The 18,776-nt window shown below is 59.6% G+C and overlaps 1 protein-coding gene across 6 annotated transcripts in view; it reads left to right on the top strand.

The window, feature by feature from the left end:
- The window catches only part of ARHGEF10L (Rho guanine nucleotide exchange factor 10 like), a 105,575-nt gene that overhangs the window by 26,254 nt on the left and 60,545 nt on the right, over nucleotides 1-18,776 (top strand). For 2 of the 6 annotated variants that reach the window (XM_029947669.1, XM_029947668.1), the window contains exons 7-15: nucleotides 2,342-2,458; nucleotides 5,229-5,337; nucleotides 7,764-7,870; nucleotides 10,045-10,122; nucleotides 10,931-11,110; nucleotides 12,257-12,373; nucleotides 12,769-12,861; nucleotides 13,439-13,612; nucleotides 17,489-17,634. In XM_029947669.1, the coding sequence (XP_029803529.1) occupies nucleotides 2,342-2,458; nucleotides 5,229-5,337; nucleotides 7,764-7,870; nucleotides 10,045-10,122; nucleotides 10,931-11,110; nucleotides 12,257-12,373; nucleotides 12,769-12,861; nucleotides 13,439-13,612; nucleotides 17,489-17,634 (1,121 nt within the window). Of the gene's footprint in view, nucleotides 1-2,341; nucleotides 2,459-5,228; nucleotides 5,338-6,837; nucleotides 7,025-7,763; nucleotides 7,871-10,044; nucleotides 10,123-10,930; nucleotides 11,111-12,256; nucleotides 12,374-12,768; nucleotides 12,862-13,438; nucleotides 13,613-17,488; nucleotides 17,635-18,776 lie in introns of those variants that run through there. The other 4 variants (XM_029947671.1, XM_029947670.1, XM_029947673.1 and 1 more) reach the window with 2 other exon arrangements.

Here is an 18,776-nt window from a genome sequence, read left to right as displayed (position 1 = left end):
GCAGGTGGAGTTTTGACAAAGAAAGTGACAGAGGGGTTTGTCTGTAGAGGGACCCTCTCAGAAGCACTGGACCAGGGGGCCTGGTCCCGTTATAGTAATAAGTACCTGCTGATGGCCACCCACATCCGTGGGAATTTTTTTTTTTTTTTTTTTTTACCAGTTGTGGATTGGACTGCAATGGACTTTTCCTTTTTCTGACTATGACCTCTTCATAACTCAGGTTACCACGATCCAGCTGGCCAGGGCACCAGGCAGAAACGCCAGCTCTGACTCAGCCTTGCTCACTCCCCTGCTCGGATCTGTCCAGCCTGCCGTTGACCTCTGATCCGGGTTCTTCTAATCCTGAGAGAGGCGGAGGGGCAGTGCAAAGCCAGGGGCTTTATGATTTTTATTGTGTCAGTTGACAGATGAAACAGGGCTCAGGACAAACCCCAACCTCCCTCTAGTTGTGCGAAGTCTGAGTAACTCTCAGAAGGATCCCCATCCTGCTATTTCTTTTCTTTTCTTTTTTTTAACATCTATTTATATTTGAGAGACAGAGACAGACAGAGCATGAGCAGGGGAGAGGTAGAGAGAAAGAGAGGGAGACACACAGAATCTGAAGCAGGTTCTAGGTTCCAGGCTGTCAGCACAGAGCCCGAGGTGGGGCCTGAACTCACAAACCATGAGATCATGACCTGAGCCGAAGTCAGATGCTTAACCGATGAGCCACCCAGGCACCTCCCCGTCCTGCTATTTCTTTGCATTGACAGCAGTGAGCCTCTGCTTAGTGTGGTGCAGTTTGCAAAGCAGTTTCCTGTGATTTTTCTAATACCCTAGAGTGGTTGGTATTATTTGCCTTATGAGTCTCATTTTAGTGATCAGAGACCCTAAGATACAAGTTGTAAAAGCTAAATGATATGGTTAGGGTCACACAGCCGGTCAGTGCTAGAGCTACAGCTCAGCATCACATGTGATCTAAAAGAAAATACGGTGTTTTTCTGTCCATGCGTCCACGTACCCGTCTATTCATCCATCCATCCATCCATTCACCCATCTGTTCATCCATCCAAATGTCCTTCCCTCCCATCCTCCCTCTGTCCCTCCCTTCCTTCCTTGCATCCATCCAAACAACTATCCACCCACTCAACGAATATCAAGCATTTATAATTTGAAAGATTGTATAGTAATAGCTTCCATTTTCTGAGCACTTACTAAGTCCTGGGGTCCACACGTAGTTCCCATTTAATCTTCTCAGTAACTCCAAGAAGTAGTTATCATCCAGGCCACTTTACCAGTGAGGAGGGTGGCCCTCAGAGAGGTGAGGACACTGTCCCGGCTAGTGAGTGGGGGTGGGGATTTGATCGAAGGCCTGCCTGCCTCTGGGGCTCATGCTCGTGGTCCCTCTCCTCGCCTGCTCCGGAAGCCGTGCCGTCTTGGCATTCTGTGTGCTTTAGCGGATCTCACACAGCGCATGCATTTGAATGTCTGTCTGTCTGTCTCTCCATCCATCCATCTTCCCAGGTAGTATGTGAGCTAGTCAGCCTTCTGTCCGGATGCCCACCTGCCCTCCCTCTGTCCGTCCGTCCCTCCCTCCGTTTGCCCTCTTGTTTGCCCACTCCCTCCTGCAGGGCCAGGTCCTCCCAGCTCACACGGACTAGGGGCCAACTGCACACTCGTTCTGACTCCACGCTCAGGGATGTCACACTGGTGTCACACACCATGAAAGCCTACAAAGCAGGGTTCTATCTCCTGGAGGACATTCACGTGAAATATTTGCCAGCACGGGACTGCTTTCATCCATCCACCAGTCCCCCCGGCTTTTTATTCATTCATCTCATTGTTCACCTGCCATCCGCTTACCCAGATCTGCAGTCCTCCACCTGAGTTTATCCATTTGCTCACCCAGCCATTTATCTGTCTGTCCCTCCATCCGCTCGGCCCTCTGCTTATAGTCCATCCGTCCGTCCAACCAGCCCTCTATCTCTTCAGCCGTCTTCTGTGCATTTGCCACTCATTCTGCCCATCCATCCCCTGCCATCCATCCATCTCACCAACTTGCCATGGGCCTCCTCTGTCACCAGCCCCACGCTGGCCCCCGGCATATGGGGGATGCCAGAGACACAGTTCTTACCCTCTGAGCCCTGTTTTCCTGCCCTGAGCAGGGCTGGCTGGTCCCCTGTCCCCCCAGCAGCCAGGACTCCTAGCCCCCCTGCTGGCATGTGGGGGTGGGGCGCTGCTGGAGCCAGCCCAGGCCCACCTCACCTGGTCTCCTTTCTCCTCTGTTGTCCTGTTTGTCTCCTCCTGTCCCGCCCGCTCCTCGCTCCTGCTCTCCTTCTGCCTGGCTGCTTGGGGGCTCCAGCTTTCTCCAGACCTGACTAGGCTAAAGGAGAGATACGCCAGGACTAAGAGAGACATCTTGGCTTTAAGAGCTGGGGGGAGAGACATGCAGGCGCTGAAGCACAAGTACGACTGTAAGGTACTGTCTGTCTGTCCCCCTGTGGCCCGGCTGGGGCCGCCCCGACGCTGCAGCCTGGCTGCCCCGCGCCCCGGCGCCGGGCCTGGTCGTGCTGGGGCCTGCTCCTTTCTGCGTTCTCGCCTCTCTCTCCGAGTGAAACTGTCACTGTGCCAAAATTCCTGGGGGGGGGGGGTGTGGTGGTCTGCAAACTCTAGGGCCCTCAGAATCACCCGGGTGCTTTGGAGAACGCAGATTCCTGGGCTCCACCCCCAGAGATGCTGACTTCATAGGTCTGGACTAAGGCCCAGGAATGTGTAAATTTGGTAACTGCAGTTTGGGTGAGCATTAGTGAGTGATGCTGAACTTTTCCTCCCGCCCTGAGCCGTTCAGAGAGATCCACGGTCAGGACATCTGTAGGAGAAATCACAGCACCATTGTCTCAGATGAGACCCAAACTTCTGGATAATGAGGACACTGACAGCAGGGACTTCCCTTAATTGAGCACCTGCTATGTGCTGTGGAGGCCTATAGGCCTGCCTTTGAATCCCCGCCCCCCACTTCTTCTCTGTGTGATCCTGGACAGGCCTCTTGACTTCTCTGAGCCTTGGTTTCCTCGCCTGTGAAATGGGGGCATTAACAGTACCAGCCCCCAGCTGGATTAGGTGATTAGGTGAGCTCAGATCTGTAAGGAGCTCAGTGCTGCGCTTGGTGCGCCCTAAGAACTCAGTGGGTGGCGGCCACTATTACTTATACACCTGACTGTTTTGTCCCCAGGGTGTCCGGGGAGGCAGCTGTCTTACTGCTGTCACTTAGCATCAGTGAGGCTGGAGAGAAATAACTGGCTGGTGGTCACAGCGCTGGTCAGTGGCAGAGCTGGGATTCAAACCTGGGTCTGCTCTCCTGTGCCACGTCCTATTTCATAAGAACCTGAGGCCTCCCCAGAGGAGGAGGTGGGGGAGGAGGAGGGGAGGGAGGAAGAGGAGAGGGTGGAGGGAGGAGGAGAGGCACTTTATAGTTTGCAAGGCCCTTATATAGACATGTCTGGGGGGGCCTGTGCCCTGGGAGGGGCGGGCAGGTTTAACTTCTCAGGAGGCGAGGGCCTGGAGAAGAGAGGGAACCGTGAAGGGAAGATTCTAGATCGCTGTGGTCGCCCTACTGGCGCTGGAATCAGACCCCGGGCCCGGCCTCTGCACCTCGGCTGACTTGGGGACGCCTTCCAGGGTTTTTGTTTGTGGCTCTTTTCGCCCAAGCAAATGCCAAGACTCCCACTTTGGGAGTTTGTAGGACAGCCCCCCGCCCGGCGTTCTTCTGGGAAGGACCTGGGCTCAGAGCAGAGGTTTCCAATCTGGGGCTTGTGACCCCCCTAGCCCCTGAGGAGGAGGGTATCTCTGTGGTGTCCACGACCCTGGACCCCACCCCAGGAAGCCAAGAATCACTACTGAAGAATCATACCATTTCCATGCAGGGAGGCCCCGGGGACTTCTCCTTCCTCCTGCCGGCTGTTTCCAGAACGTCAGCGTTGTTCCTGGAAAGCCACCACCCGGTGCCCCAGGCCCAGCGCCCACGGAGTGCCGGGCCCTTCCCCTGGGGACCACGGGGTTTGCTTGGAGGAAGGTGATAGCAAGAGCAGGGACCAGAGCCCCCAGGGGAGCGCTCCGCACCTTTAGTAGAGGGTCTCAGGAAGGAGAGAGTGTTTGTTCTAGGACCGCCCTGCCCATTGTAGTCATTGTGCGGAGCTTTACATTTACATCCCTTACGATGAAATATACTCAGGACTTCAGGTCCTTAGTGACCAGAGCCGCTTCTCAGGGGCCCAGGAGTTACTGGTGGACCTGCTGTGGGCACACACAGTCAGCATTTCCGTCACTGATGAAGCCCCGTGGGACAGGGCTGACTGTGTGTCAGGGAAGAGGCCAGGGCCGGGCCCCAGGCCGGGGCGTGCAGGAATGCCTTCCAGGACAGCGGCCCTGTTTGCGGGCCCTGGGCCCCCGCAGCCCGCCCCAGTGCTCAGCGCGCGGCTTCCCCCTCCCCACCTCCCATCCTGCTTAGCTCCTCTCCCTGCCGCCCCCCCGCCACATGGTGTGGTGGCCGTGGTCCCTCCCCACGCAGGGGAAGCTGTGCTCGGCTCTGTGGCAGCTCTGGCCTTCCCTCCCCCTCCCCGGCCCTGGCTCAGGCAGAAACTTGGCTGTGTGGCGGGCAAGGGAAGGCTGCCCCACTTGGGTTTGGCAGATGCGGTGGGGGTGTGAACTCGCCTCCTTCTGGTTGTGCCCCCAAAGTGACTGCTGACCTTTGTACAGGTCATCTGCCCGTCCATCATGCCTCCCCGGGACCCTGTCTGTTAGTCCTCCTGGACCGTGGCACATCTAAGTGAGGAAACTGAGGCTCATCGAGGTTAAGTGATTTGTCCTGAGAGGCAGAGCTGGGATTTGAACGCAGGCCTGGCACGCCAGGCCTCGGGTCTTCCCCCGTGTCACGAAATCTCCTTCGTTTGACGCCTGCCCACATACTTTGTCCCCCCGGGAGACATCGGGGTGAGGCCTCTTCTTGGCAGGGAAGAGGGTTCCTCCAGTGTGATCCCCAGCTTCTCCCCCTTTTCTGGGACGCCTTGGGTGGCACGGCCTGGCTGTCCCCCTTTGGCCTCTGCTCCCACGTCCCTGGGAGTGAATGGGCCCTGGGGCCCTGATGTGCGCAGCCCTGGCCGGGAGGCCTGGGCGGGGCTGCGCAGCCCTTGGTGGTCAGCGTCCTGGGCTCCCCCTCGGCTGCTCTGATGAGCCCATCTGCCTCTGCTCAGATGACCCAGCTTATGAAGGCTGCCAGGAGCGGGACCAGGGACGGGCTGGAGAAGACGAGGATGGCCGTCATGCGCAAAGTGTCCCTTCTGCACAGGAAAGACGTCCTCGGTGAGGCGCTGTGGGCCTAGCTGGCAGCAGGGTCCCGGCTTGGCTCTGTGACAGCAGGGACGGCGGGTGAAGCCGTCCCTCGGGGTCTGGGCTCCCTCGGTGGTCGGAGACCTCTCTGGCGGGTCTCAGCTGCTTTCCCGCCCTCTGGCCAGTGTGGCCCACCTTACCCGGGGCCTCTCCCTTCAGTGGCCCTGCCCTTGGTCTCTGTCCTGGCCCTCTGGGCCTCCTGCCTCCCATGCTGTTCAGCTCACCTGGCCTCCCCCTTTCTTTTCTCCATCACCCGTCTGGCCGACACTTACTGAGCACCCACTGAGAGCTGCACCCGTGCTGGGTGCAGGGCCACTGCGATGAATGAAGCAGCATTTCCTCCAGGAGTCCCTGGTTCAGGCACAGAAACAGGAAGTGATAGTGAGAGGCGGACAAGTGGCAGTGGGGAAACGTGGCAGGAGCACGGAGGCGTGGGCTGCGAATGGATGGTCAAGGGAGGTCTGAGAGCAGGAGGACCCAGGTCAGGCAGGTAGCGGCAGGGGGTGGGGGGAGGGGGAAGGCAGGGAGGAGGAGCAAAGTGTGTGCAGAGGCCCAGGAGTGGGGAAGTCAGAGACATTCAGGAAATGATTTTCGTGATCGTCCCCATGTATCGGGGACTTACTGTGTGCTAGGCCCTCTCTGAGTCTTTATAGTTCCTTCCTCAATCCTCATAAACCCAGATGGAATGCGGGTCTCTCCTGTGTCTGTCTGGAGACAAGGGGACAGGCACAGAGAGCTTCAGTGACTTCCCTGGGGACACAGAGGGACAGAAAGGATGGCAGAGGTGTCATGTGGCTGGAGTGAGGGTCCGGATGAGAGATGGGGGCCAGGTCATCACAGGCATTCAACCTAGGAGACCTTTGGACTCTGTGCCCTCTTCAAGTTACATGCTTGACCTTCCCTGTGCCTTGGTTTCCTCATCTGTGCAGTGGGGCTGCCACGGCATCTGTCTCAGGGGCCACAGTGAGGGTGACCGAGGCCGTGCACAGAGAGAGCCCGGCACAGCCCCCAGCTCCTGTGTGGCGCATGTAATTCTCAGTGGGCAGCTACTCAGTGGAGTCATGTGGCAGTGGACGGCGGCTCACTGCTCTGGGTTCAGATCCCGGCTCCCTGGCCTCCTGGCTTTGAGACCTTGCATGGTCTGTCCCTCTCAGAGCGCAAGTTCTTCATCTGTGAAACGGGTTTACTCCAGCACTGCATGAACTTGACACAGCCCCAAGCCTTTGGGAGAGCTGCAGCCCCCAACGAGGGAGGGGACGGGCAAGGCAGCCCTCCCCAACTTGGAGTGGCCTGGCAGAAGGATAGGGCAGACCAGCGGGTTGGCCAGGAGCTGTTCCTGGTCACCCTCCCCACCCCCAGACTGGCCAGGCTGCCCGCAGGCTCGCCCTCGGCCCTCCCCACCCCGCCCGCCGGCCCAGAGCCTTCCCCAAAGTGACCCTCCCACCAAGGGTGTTATTAATAGCCACGCAGGGCTCGGATCACCGGCCAAGAATGTTGCCCAGTGGCGCATGGGGGAAGAGGAAGCCGCGGGGCCGGCGGCTGGGGTGGGTGCGGAGTGATGCCCATGGGACCATGTGGGCCGGGCAGGAGGGCCTCCACCCCCACCCCCACACTGTGGTCCGCTGTCCCTCCTCCTCCTCCTCCTCTGTCTCCTGTTCAGGTAAGGGCCTGCCCGGGTGTCCGTGCTCTCTCGGCCCCCTGCTCAGAGGTCGCTGCCCCTCCTCGCTGCTCAACTTCCCCATGGCCGCCCCCCACTGGGTTTCAGAGTCCTGAGTGGTGAGGGTCTCGTCTCCCTGTGCTGGCGTCTCTCTAGGGGCAGAACCGTCCAGAGCCAGGTCCCTGCACTCGGCCTGACCTCTCTCTCTCTCTCTCTCTCTCTCTCTCTCTCTGCCTGAACCTTGGCCTGTCTTCTGCTCTCTGAGAGCTGCCTCCACTCGTATCTGCATTGCCCAGTTGAACTTTTCCCCCTTTGGGTCTGTCTGGATTATTTTTAACGAAAACTTGAAAACACACAGCCAAAGAGCCCCATTCTTCTCGGGGTTTACTTTCTTCCTTTTGGGCGTCCAGAAGAAAACTATTTTTAGTGCATAGTGATGGAGACATGGGCGGCCTGGCTCAGTCCGGGCCAGAAGTGGGTGGGTGTGAGCGGTGACAGGGACTCTGACAGAGCTGACTGTGAGAGCCGGAGTCCCGAGACAGGCTGCTCTGTGCCCCCTTGCTCGCTCGCATTAATTTACGGACGACTGACCTAGCAGAGCCTAGCAGTGAGTGCAGGGGGGGCGGTGCTCTGACACTGGACGGCCCTGGGACCCTGGCCCAGGGTGGTTCCCAACTCCTGGGGTCTGAGCAGTCTATGTTATCCTGGCCGACATGTGGCACCAGCTGGTCTGACTTTGCAGGTGACTCGGAGGAGGAGGACATGGGACTCCTGGAGGTCAGCATTACGGACATCAAGCCCCCGGCCCCGGAGCTGGGCCCCATGCCAGACGGCCTGAGCCCTCAGCAGGTCTGTGGGTGGAGCTGGGTGCTGGGGGTCTTTGGGGAAAGGGGTGGTTGGGGGCCCCGTAGGTCTGGGCCTTGAAGGGGAAGGATGAGTGGGGGGCCTCCTGGCCGAGCTCATTCTTTCCTCACCTGCTGCGCAGACTTCCAGATTGGGCCCCGCAGGTCCCATGCTGTGGTCCTGGGGTGGGGGGCTGGGGGGGCCGGCATTCACAGCTCTTGCTTCCCACCCCCAGGGCCACCAGAGCAGCTCCTGCTGAATCATTTCCCACAGAAGGTGTCATTTGCAGGCAGGGGCTGCCGTGACAGAAGGGTTGAGAAGCATTGAGAATCTAGCTTGGGAGATACTGGGAGGGGGCAGCCCACCCTCCCTCCAGAGGCTTCTCCCAGGCGCTGGGGTCTTCGGGCAATGCCTCCCTTCCCCCGAAGTGTCACACCAGGACCAGAACCCGGGGGCTTTGCTCTGGGGCCCCAGGCAGAGGCGTGTTGCCATGAGGCATGAAACAGGGAGAGACCCCTGCCGTCCTCGGCTGTGGGGATGTCAAGTGAGTCGTGTTGCGGCAGCACGTGCGAAGAAGGATTTGCCCCTCTTTTGGTTGGCAGAGAATCCATGTGCCTGGCCTGTTTTGAAAACCAGGGACATGAGATGTGGCCACAGCTCACGTCTCAGGAGTCCCATCTGCCTGCCTCCTCCATCTCTGTTCCCGCCTGCACCCCCTCCCCCACTGCCTGTCCCTGCCTGTCCCCACGCAGCGAGTCCCTCTCGGAGCCAGGCGCGAGCCCAGGCTCCCGGTCCACAGCCCAGGCCGCTCATGCTGGCGTTGGCCGAGTTGTTCTCCCCTGGAGCCTCTTGGCGGCTCCCGGTCAGGCAGTATTAGTTACTTTGGGCCAGTGGCTCTCTGCCGAGGTGATTTCACCCCCCAGGGCCATGTCCAGTGACATTCGTAGTTGTCACAGTAGGAGGTGATCTTGGAATCTAGTGGGCAGAGCCAGGGATGCTGCTAACTGTTTTACAGTGTGCAGGACAGTCCCCACCAGTCACCTGGGCCCCAGGGTCAGTGAGCTGTGGTCGAGACCTCTGTCCTGGGAGCAGCTTGGGCACCTGGGGATCGGTGACAGCACATCCGGCCGTGGGGCAGCTTGAAGGACAGTGGCCTGGCCCATCACGCGCCCCTGGGGCAGTGCAGGCCTTGGTCAGGCCTGGATCACAGGCGGGGCGGGGGGAGTTGCTGACCAGGGTGTGCCAGAGGCAGGAAGGAGGTGTTCCAGAGGGGCAGGGGGAGATGGTGGTGGCCAGATCGATGCCCAGGATGGCTGTGGGGGCCGGTCCCCCTCCCAGCCGTGGCCCAAGGCAGATGGCCTCCTGCCTCAGATACCTCTCCCATGATACCTTTTGTGAGCTCTGTCCTGGCTTTGGGGCACAGTGGGAACCCCCGGTACCCAGGTAGTGCCCTGTACCGACTCCATCAGGATGTCCCAGGAGGCGGCTGGGTGATGGTGTTTTAAAGATGCCCACGTGATCCCACTGTGCAGTGGGGTCTGCTGGTGCACCTGCCCCTTTCTGTGCTGCCGGCCCCAGCCGACGGCTCCCAGGTTGTTGCCAGCCAGGTTGCCTGCGAGGGACTTGTTGATTTGGGCTCAGGAGACAAGGGGCCGGCGAGAGGGAGTGGGCAGGGACCGACAGGGATGTTTGGTCTTCGGCGGAGCCCACCTGGCTGGGTGGGAGGGCGCCCTGAGGGATCCCGTCTGTGGGAGGGGCGTTGGTTAAGGGTTGGAGCAACAAGGGGTGCGAGCTGAGATTTCTGTTCCATCCAAGAAAGGATTCTCCACTCCCGTTGTCCAAGGATGTGGGAGGCCACCTGGCCCTGTGGAGGAGAGGGGGTGATTCTCTATCCCTGGATGTATGCGAGCAAAGGCCTGGCGGGGGCCTCGAGCCCAGCACCTGACACCCCACCCCCCATCTGCAGGCAGGGCTCTGGGGGGGGAAATGCTGGCCCGCAGGTCCCAGTGGTCCCAGGAACAGGCTCTGGGAGGTATGATCCCTTCTGTCCCGCAGCCCTCAGCTCCTCTGGCAACGACACTCCTCTTCGGCCACCCGGGGCCTCTGCACACGTCAGGCGCTCACTCTGGGCTGCGGCAGGTGCGGCTGCTGACCGTGCTTTCTGGGGCTTTCCCGAGCAGGTGGTCCGGAGGCACATCCTGGGCTCCATCGTGCAGAGCGAGGGCAGCTACGTGGAGTCTTTGAAGCGAGTACTCCAGGTATACGACTCGGGGGGCCTCTGGGGAGATGGCCGCGAGGACCCCAGAGGGATGGGGACAGCAAGAGTTCCTGATGCCTGGGCGTTTGCAGGAAGGCTGCATTTCTGAAGCAGAGGTGGGGGGTCTGTGAAGTGGAGGGCCCGAGGGCCCTTCTGTGGCTGGAAGGGGCGGTGTTTTCCTCACCAGTCGGGGAGCCCCCGACCCGGGGCCACGTCTCCCATCATCTTGCTCCCCTCTTGTGCTCCGTCAGTGCCTGTGTGACTTGACTGGCTGTGCGCCCCGCTCTGTCGTCTGCACTCCTGAAGGAGTGAATCCTCTGGGGGAAGGGAGTTGTTGGGGGTCATGGGGTGTCGATGACACCCTCCTCTTCCCCTCCTGAGTTCAGATCCACACTAGGGGAAGCTGGTCCAGGCGGCGGGCAGGGAGAGAAGGCAGTGTCACCGTGTTCCTGGTGGCCAGTGGGGGTGTGGCTCTAGGTCGGGGGGCAGGGGAGCTTGCAGGGGGCGTCGCTGCCACCGCTCTGGTCGACACACTGGCTCGGTCATGGGCAGAGCGGCCCAGGGCCCGCCTCCATGGAGCTCCTTGCAGGCAGGCACCTTCCTTCCAACCCAGCTTAACACCCAAGTCACCGGTAGGTTGTGGGCCGGCAAAGAGGGGCTAGGAGTGTTACATTCATGGAGAGGAAGGACAGGTGCCCCTCCCCCGCAGGAAGGGCCTGCTGAGTTTGGATTGGCGGGGCAGGTGGGTGGGAGGGGCTGTCACCTGGCCCTGGGGCGCTCACCTCCTCGGCCTCCCCTGCCCCTCCCAGGATTACCGCAACCCCCTGATGGAGATGGAGCCCAAGGTGCTGAGCGCCCGCAAGTGCCAGGTGGTGTTCTTCCGCGTCAAGGAGATCCTGCACTGTCACTCCATGTTCCAGATAGCCCTGTCCTCCCGGGTGGCCGAGTGGGACTCCACCGAGAAGATTGGGGACCTCTTTGTGGCTTCGGTAGGTATCCCCGGGCCCTCCTTCCCTGGCCCCCCAAGGTGAAAACCATAGCCCTGACCCAGACATCATCCAGGCCAGCCTCCTGCCTCCCCCTGGTCATCTGTCAAAGCTGGCAGGGTTGGAGGGAAGCAGAGCCTGAGTCTGCCGGCCCAAGCTGGGGGGCGGGGGGCAGGACAGCTTCTAGTAGGCCCTTAGAGATGTCTGCGGGCAGGGTGTTGGGGAAGCCAGCTTGCGGTTCTGGCACTGCTGGGGCAGTAGCACCTCCAGGAGGCCAGGTGCTGTGGGCAGTCTGGGTATTGCCAGGGTGCTCACCTGGCCAGTCTGAGTACCCCCATGGTGCTCGCCCAGCTGGTTCAAGTACTCCCAGGGTGCTCGCCCACCTGGTCCGAGTACCACCATGGTGCTTGCCTGGCTGGTCTGAGTACCCAAAGGATGCTCAGCATAGGAGATGCTCATGCAGCCCATGGCCTTGGCCCCTAGAGGATGCCATCCCGCAGGCGTGGGGCGGGCACACTGGCTTGTGCTCCAGGAGGGCTGGCTGAGTCTCAGCTCAGTTTTGTAACCTTGGGCAGCTCCAGGGCTCTCTTAAGGCTCAGGTCCCCATCTGAGGGGGACTCTTGGTTTTTCAAACTGAAGTCTGTGAACCCAAAAGAGATTTGTGGGGTGGGGGGCGAATCAAGTCAATGGATCTGTTTTAGGTAATTGGGTTCTGCTAAAAGGAAAAATATATATATGGTTTCGAAAACCCCAGCATTCAATAGATCTGATGTCCTGATCAGTGTGGACAAGGACCTGGGGTCAGGAGTGCTGTCCTTGGGGCTGGAGGCCGAGGGCATTTTACTTCCTGGAGGTGGGGAGGAAGTGCAGGAAGGGGCATCATGGCTGCCCCCACCTCTGTCCCTTCCAGGGCCACCCTCCTGGGGGAGGAGGAGGGTCCTGGGTCTCTCCTTGGCTCCACCCCTTCCTCCCTGGGGCCGTGGGCATCTCTCCACCCCTCAGAGCCTGGTCCCCTCCTCTCAGTGGGGTGACAGGCTTCCTGACCTCTGGGCTGGTTGCGAGGCTCTGGGTACCTGATGCCAAGGATGGGGGTGCTGGCCGCCCTTCCCCTCACATGACCCTCCCTCCCTGCACCTGTGTCCATTCCAGTTCTCCAAGTCCATGGTGCTAGACGTGTACAGCGACTATGTGAACAACTTCACCAACGCCATGTCCATCATTAAGAAGGCCTGTCTCACCAAGCCCGCTTTCCTCGAGTTCCTCAAGGTGGGCCAGGGGGGTCCAGGGCCCCTACGATGGGTTTCTCCAGAGGGAGAGGGCACTGTGGCCCAGCTCGGGGTGTCTCATCATCACTTTGGCCTGGATACCACCCCCCTTTCCTTTGGGTACCCCCCTGTTCCAAAGGAAGAGAATCAGCCCCTCTTGCCCCCCAGAGGAGGGTGATAACGAGTTAGAGTATCTGTAAGCAGCCCGGGAACCCGGCGCTTTGTCGGGTGGAAGAGGCCAGTGACCTCTCTTGCTTGGATGGGTGGGTCTGTTGGGGGCGAGACCCTGCAGGGCCGGGGCTGTGTCCCTGTCGGGCTTGTGTGGGTGGGTCTTCAGGTTATGGCTGGGCCCTCCCAGCCATGGGAGGTCAGCGGATATGTCTGCCTCTTCAACAGCGGCGGCAGGTGTGCAGCCCCGACCGCGTCACGCTCTACGGGCTGATGGTGAAACCCATCCAGAGGTTCCCGCAGTTCATCCTCCTGCTTCAGGTACCGCACGGGGTTCCGGCTGCAGCGTGCGGGGGCGGGAGCCCAGGGGACGGGAAGGCAGCGAGGGCGCGTGGCCTCCCAGACAGGCCTGGGGGGTCCTGACGGGGGTGGGGGGTGGGAGACGCTCACTCAGCTGGCTTTGGCCGCTTCAGGCTTGCAGAGGGAGCACTGGCCCCCACACAGGGCTCTCAGAGCTTGGGCCCCTCCCCTGATGGCCCAAGGTCCTCAGCTGGGGTGAGCCTCACCAGTGGGCTTGCCAAGCGGGCTGCCAGTTTGAGGCCCCCTGACAGCACTTTCCTCTCTCTGTCCTCAGAGCTGCCAGCCAAGAGAGAGGGGCTTTCAGCAAACTGCTGACCAGTGAATTAGGGATTTGTACATAGGCTTATTTTATATTTCCATTCATTAGCTATTTCTGGAGGCCCTGCCCCAACCATCTGTCCTGGTTGAAGACTGGGCACCTTCAGACCAGGCCTCTGCAGGAGGTGGGAGGGTGGGGCCTTGACCCCAGGCCTGGGGAGGGCCTGCGGGGTGGGGGGGGGAACGCTTCTCAGCCCCAGCTCTCTCGGGGTCCTGGCAGGACATGCTGAAGAACACCCCCAGAGGCCACCCGGACAGGCTGTCCCTGCAGCTGGCCCTCACGGAGCTGGAGACGCTGGCCGAGAAGCTCAACGAGCAGAAGCGGCTGGCCGACCAGGTCGCCGAGATCCAGCAGCTGACCAAGAGCGTCAGTGACCGCAGCAGCCTCAACAAGGTGAGCGCCAGGGTCCCCCCTCCTGCGTGCCTTTTTCTGCTCCACAGCCTTTATCACCTGTCACTCTGCCTCCTCCCCTCGGCCCCCCACTAGGTGGCGGTGTTTTCTGAGGGAGGGATTCCTGGTTCCCCTCTGAGCCCCGCAGATCTGATCAGGATGAGAGTCCTGACCGCATCCTCCCCATTCGTTAGGATTCACGTTCTTTTAGGATGAAAGCTGATTCTGCCCATCAGTGTAATAGCCAGGAAAGACACCAGAAATGATAGTCTAGCATCGTGCTTAAAACAAGGAGGCTCTGGAGTCAAGGGTCTGGGTTTGAATCCAGATTTTGCCGGTGGTGCTCACTGTGTGGCCCTGGGGGATGACCTAGCCTCTCTGAACCTGACTGCTCCCTCCGAAATGAGGAGCCCTGAGTGGTGCCTGACCCCAGGGCTGCTGTGAGGCCAATGGAGGCGGCGGCAAAGCAGCCGACCCAGAGTTCTTAATGTAAGGCGGCTGTTGTCATTGTTTGTGTTATCTTTATTTACTTATTCAAATGTGTATTTATTTAGTGTGAGAGAGGGGGAGGAGGGGCAGAGAGAGAGGGGGAGGGAGAGAAAGAATCCCAAGCAGGGACGTTGGGCTTGATCCTACAGCCCTAGGAGAGTGATCTGAGCCAAAATCAAGAGTTAGACGCTTAACTGTTTTATTAAAAAATTTTTTTTTAATGTTGATTTATTTTTGAGAGAGAGAGAGAAAGAGAGCGCCCACCTGACGTGGGGCTCGAACTCACAAATCGTGAGATCATGACCTGAGCCAAAGTCAGACTCCTAACCGACTGAGCCACCCAGGTGCCCTGCCCTTAGTGTTATTTTTAAAGAAGAAAGATGAGAAATTTAGGCCATGTGTTAGGACTGTAACTCAGGAACATTGTAGTAAAAAAAAAAAAAAAGATAACCTTGGAAGACTTTCAAATGAGTCTGTAGAGAACCTTGTTTTCAACATGCGAAGCCAGTACCAAAAACCTGAGTCACCTAGAGTCACCTGTTGGTGCACCGTGACATGAGTGGCTCAGAGCTGCACCTAAATCTGGGAGCCCCTGAGCCCCACCTTCTTTCTCCCCCTGGAGGGCAGGGTTGGCAGGGATGGCTCAGAGTGGGGTGACCCCATCTCAGGGGACATAGGCAAGGACAGTGGCTGTTCTTTGGGGCACAGACATTGTATGAGGTCATCGCGGGAGCTCCTCAGATCTTCTGGGAAAGATCTGGGAGCCCCCTGGCTCTGTGGGCCCTGAAAGCAGAAGTAAGGCTAGTGACTAAGGCCAGTGAGATTTCAGCCATGCAGGGCAGAGCGTTCTGAGAGCACAGGAAGTTTGCTAGGCGACCAACAGCCCTTTCCAGGTGGATGGCACTTTACAGTATATAATACTCACTTCACACTGTCTTCACTGTGAGCCTGGGAAGCCCGGGCGAGGTAGCCTGCAGGGTCCCTTGTAGTTCTAAGCTTCAGGGGTCCTACATCTTAAGACTCTCCCTCCCCAGGCCAGATTCAGGCCGCACACATGCTTTTAGGCCTACATGGTATCTTCAAGAGGGTGGATCAGTTGTCATCATTCAAAACTAGAAAGATCTCCCATAAAATCCAGACTTGTAGGTCTTCCTGAAGGGTTGGAGGTGCTGGCACACTGGCCTGCCTTCCTGCCGGGAAGGTCACCTGAGTAGTGGGTGCCCACAGCCCCGCAGTCCCCAGTCCGTCCCTGCCTCTAGGCAGGCCTCCCTAACCTGCCCCACACCAGCTTTCTATTTCGGGATGTCTCAAAAAAGAGGCTTCAGGCCAGCCTCGCACGTGCACGGTATCTAAGGGCCTCTGCACTTGGGAAGTGTCCTCTCCTGTCCCCTCCTTTGGCCCCTTCTCTGTAACCAAGGGGTGTCCTTGCTTGCACACCTGTGCACCTACAGGGGGAAGAGCTGGCTGGGCAGGGGGAGATCCTTTTCCACAGCACCCCTGTTGTCCTCGGCTCTGTCCCCCAGGGGACCCGGGCAGTAAGGAGCTGGGGTCATTGGCTGGAGGTCGGGAAGACCTGTTTGGTGTTGGACAAGGAACGGAAGGCTCTGAGCCTGTTTCTACACCTGTCAAGTGGGGGCATTTTCAACACTTGTGGGATGTCGTGGCCGTGTGGGGGCCACATGCTGCGCCTGCCCCTGGCCAGCCTCTCCCCACCTCAGCCTTGGGCAATCACAGCCAGTTTCAGACCAGTCCAGTGACTTCCATCTTGCCATGCATTACCCGGGGAAAGGCGGAATTGAAACTGGGCGCGCCCGAAACGGAACCTGCCGGCTATTTCAAAATATCCCTGCTTGGGACCCTCCAGAGGGGGTTTGTGCAATATCCGGTTTTCTTTGTCTTTTTATCTGCCTCAGGGGCAGGGGCACGGCTGCCAAAAACCCAGGGGACTTTCCTTCCAAGTTTTGGGTCATGGCACACTTGGCCATCTGCTGTGGGGCCTGCTTTCCTCAGGGCTCCAGTCTTGTGTCCATGAACTTGCGGCAGCTGGTTGGTGGAAGCAGAGGCATGGGGGAGCCCAGCAGTCACGGTCCCTTTTGTGTTAGGAGTGGTGGGGCTTCCCCACGGTCACAGCCTGGCTTGCCCAGGGCTGGGGATGGCTCATGCGGCACGGCTGCGTCCTGCGCTGCCCCTTGGCAAACTGCTTTATTTCTGGAACCCCGGCTTCCTCCTCTGGGGTGAGGGGGATGGCATCAGGGGCCGCAGAGCCAGTTAAATGGGAAGTGGGATGCGTGCCAAGTGCAGTGCCCAGCATTGGTACCATTCAGGCTTTTGTGTCGATCCAGAAAATGTGGTTCTATGGAGAATCATGGGGTATTCTCTTGGGGGGAGGGGAGGCTTTGGGTGATCTGTCCTTTCCCAGCAGGGGTGAGGAGGGAGCTGAGGATGACTCTGGTCGTTGGAATCATGAGTTTTGGGAACGAATTTTGCTGAATACTGTCCTTTCCTCTGGGGAAAAAAAAATCCCTGTCAGTAAAAAGATGTTTTCCCGGTGTGTCCCTGGGTGGGTCAGTGGCCCTGCGGCTGGCAGGGGGTTCTCTGTGTCCAGCCCGAGATTGGCAAAGGCCTCAGGTGCTTGAGGCTTGAAGGCCTTCAGCCTCCTCAGAGGGCCGCCCACTGAACAACAGATCGGTCCCAACCCCCTTGTGAGTCTGTTCGGTTCAGGGTGCAGGGCGGGGACCCCTTCCGGGCCAGGAGTCTCCCTGAGTGAGGCCACACCTCTTCATGGGGACAACTGTCACACAGCACGGCCATGGGGATGGCAGTGCCCCAGCCTGCGGAGTGGCCAGCTTCCCCGACGTGTGACCGGTGACAGGGCCCCATGCTCGGGTTAATGCTCTGCTGTCACTGTCACGGCACTCTCAGTAAGCGCTGAATGGGACCGCGTTATCATCTGGCACCTGGCTCCACAAATTTATGTAGCCAGGCCTGGTCACGCGTCACCTTGGTGATCCGAGCAGTGGATTAGTGCCCCACTTGACGGCTGAGGAAGCTGGGTCGCGGGGAGGGGAAGCCACCTGCCAGAGGGCTTTGTAGCTGGTGGGCGGGGAGCGCAGGTCTGCGACTCTGGTGGTGGGTGCCGCAGGGAGGGGCTGCCGGCACTGGTCACCCCCGAGAAGGGGAGCTGGCTGTGGGCCGGGGGGCGGGCAGAGAACCCGGCGTGTGGGTCATGCCAGGGATGGAGGGTGTGGCCCTCCCTCCTCCTCCTCCGCCTCTCCCGGCCCTTGGCGCCTTTGTGCGCAGCGAGGGGATTCTGGCCTTTGGCACAGCGATGTCCGTGGGGCGGCCCGTGTGCGTTGCTGGCACCGACTGTGCTCTGTCCCCTTCCCGCAGCTACTGACCTCGGGCCAGCGGCAGCTGCTCCTCTGCGAGACGCTGACTGAGACCGTGTACGGTGACCGTGGGCAGCTGATCAAGTCCAAGGAGCGCAGGGTCTTCCTGCTCAATGACATGCTGGTGTGCGCCAACATCAATTTTAAGTGAGTGGGTCTGGGCCAGAGCCCCTCTCTAGGGACCCCCTCCTGCTGCGCCCCAGCTCCTAGACCGGCCTCTCTGCGATGGGGTCGGTCCCCTGGGGGCTCGGTTTAGGTCTCAGACATGCTGGCTTCTTCTTCCATCCCTCTTGGCCTGCTCTGTCCCTGGTCCCCAGAGCTGGAGAGCGTCGTCTGGAGAGGTCATCTGGGCCAGCCCCTGGCCTTTGGGCCGACAGCTGTCTTTCGTACCAAGTGGTCTGTCCTGGAACTCTGCTGTTGGTATTCGAGCAGCTTCTTGAGTTTCAGCCACTTTGCAATTCAAGAGAAATTTTCCCCCCACCGCCCAGAGCACTGTCTTCCCTACAGAGCCCGGCCTCCTGGTTCTGAGTCGGTTGTGCTGGAAATGCCCCGAGCAGGCCTTCCCGGGCTGTGCCTGAAAGTCTCAGAGTCTCTGGATGGGGTGAGGGCAATTGCACCCCATGGGTTGCATTAGGGCCTCCAGGACGCTTTTATTTGGCTCCCACGGGGACGTTCACTCAGAGATTGAGACCTTTGACTTCTCTGGAAAATTCGAAGATCCAAGGTTCTGGGCCCACAGTGCCTGGGCCCCACGTGGAGTTGGGGAGGAGTGCCCACCTGGCCCGTGTGACTCACTCGTGTCCTCTGCGTGGCCCCGTACGCGTCAGGCATTGTGACTAAGTGAGCTCCAGCAGTGGCCTGTCCCGCTGTGACTCTTGCCCATGCCAGCGGAGGAGGCTCCTTGCTCTCAATGTGTCACATCACTTTAAACAACCTCAGGGAAACACCAGCACCGCAGCTGAGGGCCAGAGGGAAGTCCCCTGTGCCATGGTATCAATCCCAGCCTGGCTTTATTGGCCCTCAGCTGGAGCACACGTTGGGCCGGGGACGCCTGAGGGGACTCACGTAGTAGGCTTTGTACCCGGAGTTGGCTGGTGCAGGCATGGCCATGGAGCGGATTTGGGGACGGTACCCATGCTTGGGACTCACGCACCCTGGGACAGAAGCAAGCGGGGCTGTCCAGGGCCTCCCATCACCCTCCATCCACCCATCTGTCCATCTGTTAGTCCATCAGATACTCGGTCCTTGCTTCATGCCAGGTCACTGGTCTGGGGGAGACTGGCACTGGG

The sequence above is a fragment of the Suricata suricatta genome, chromosome 8 (assembly GCF_006229205.1).
Source record: "Suricata suricatta isolate VVHF042 chromosome 8, meerkat_22Aug2017_6uvM2_HiC, whole genome shotgun sequence".
NCBI lineage: Eukaryota > Metazoa > Chordata > Mammalia > Carnivora > Herpestidae > Suricata > Suricata suricatta.
This window is presented reverse-complemented; position numbering and strand designations above follow the sequence as displayed.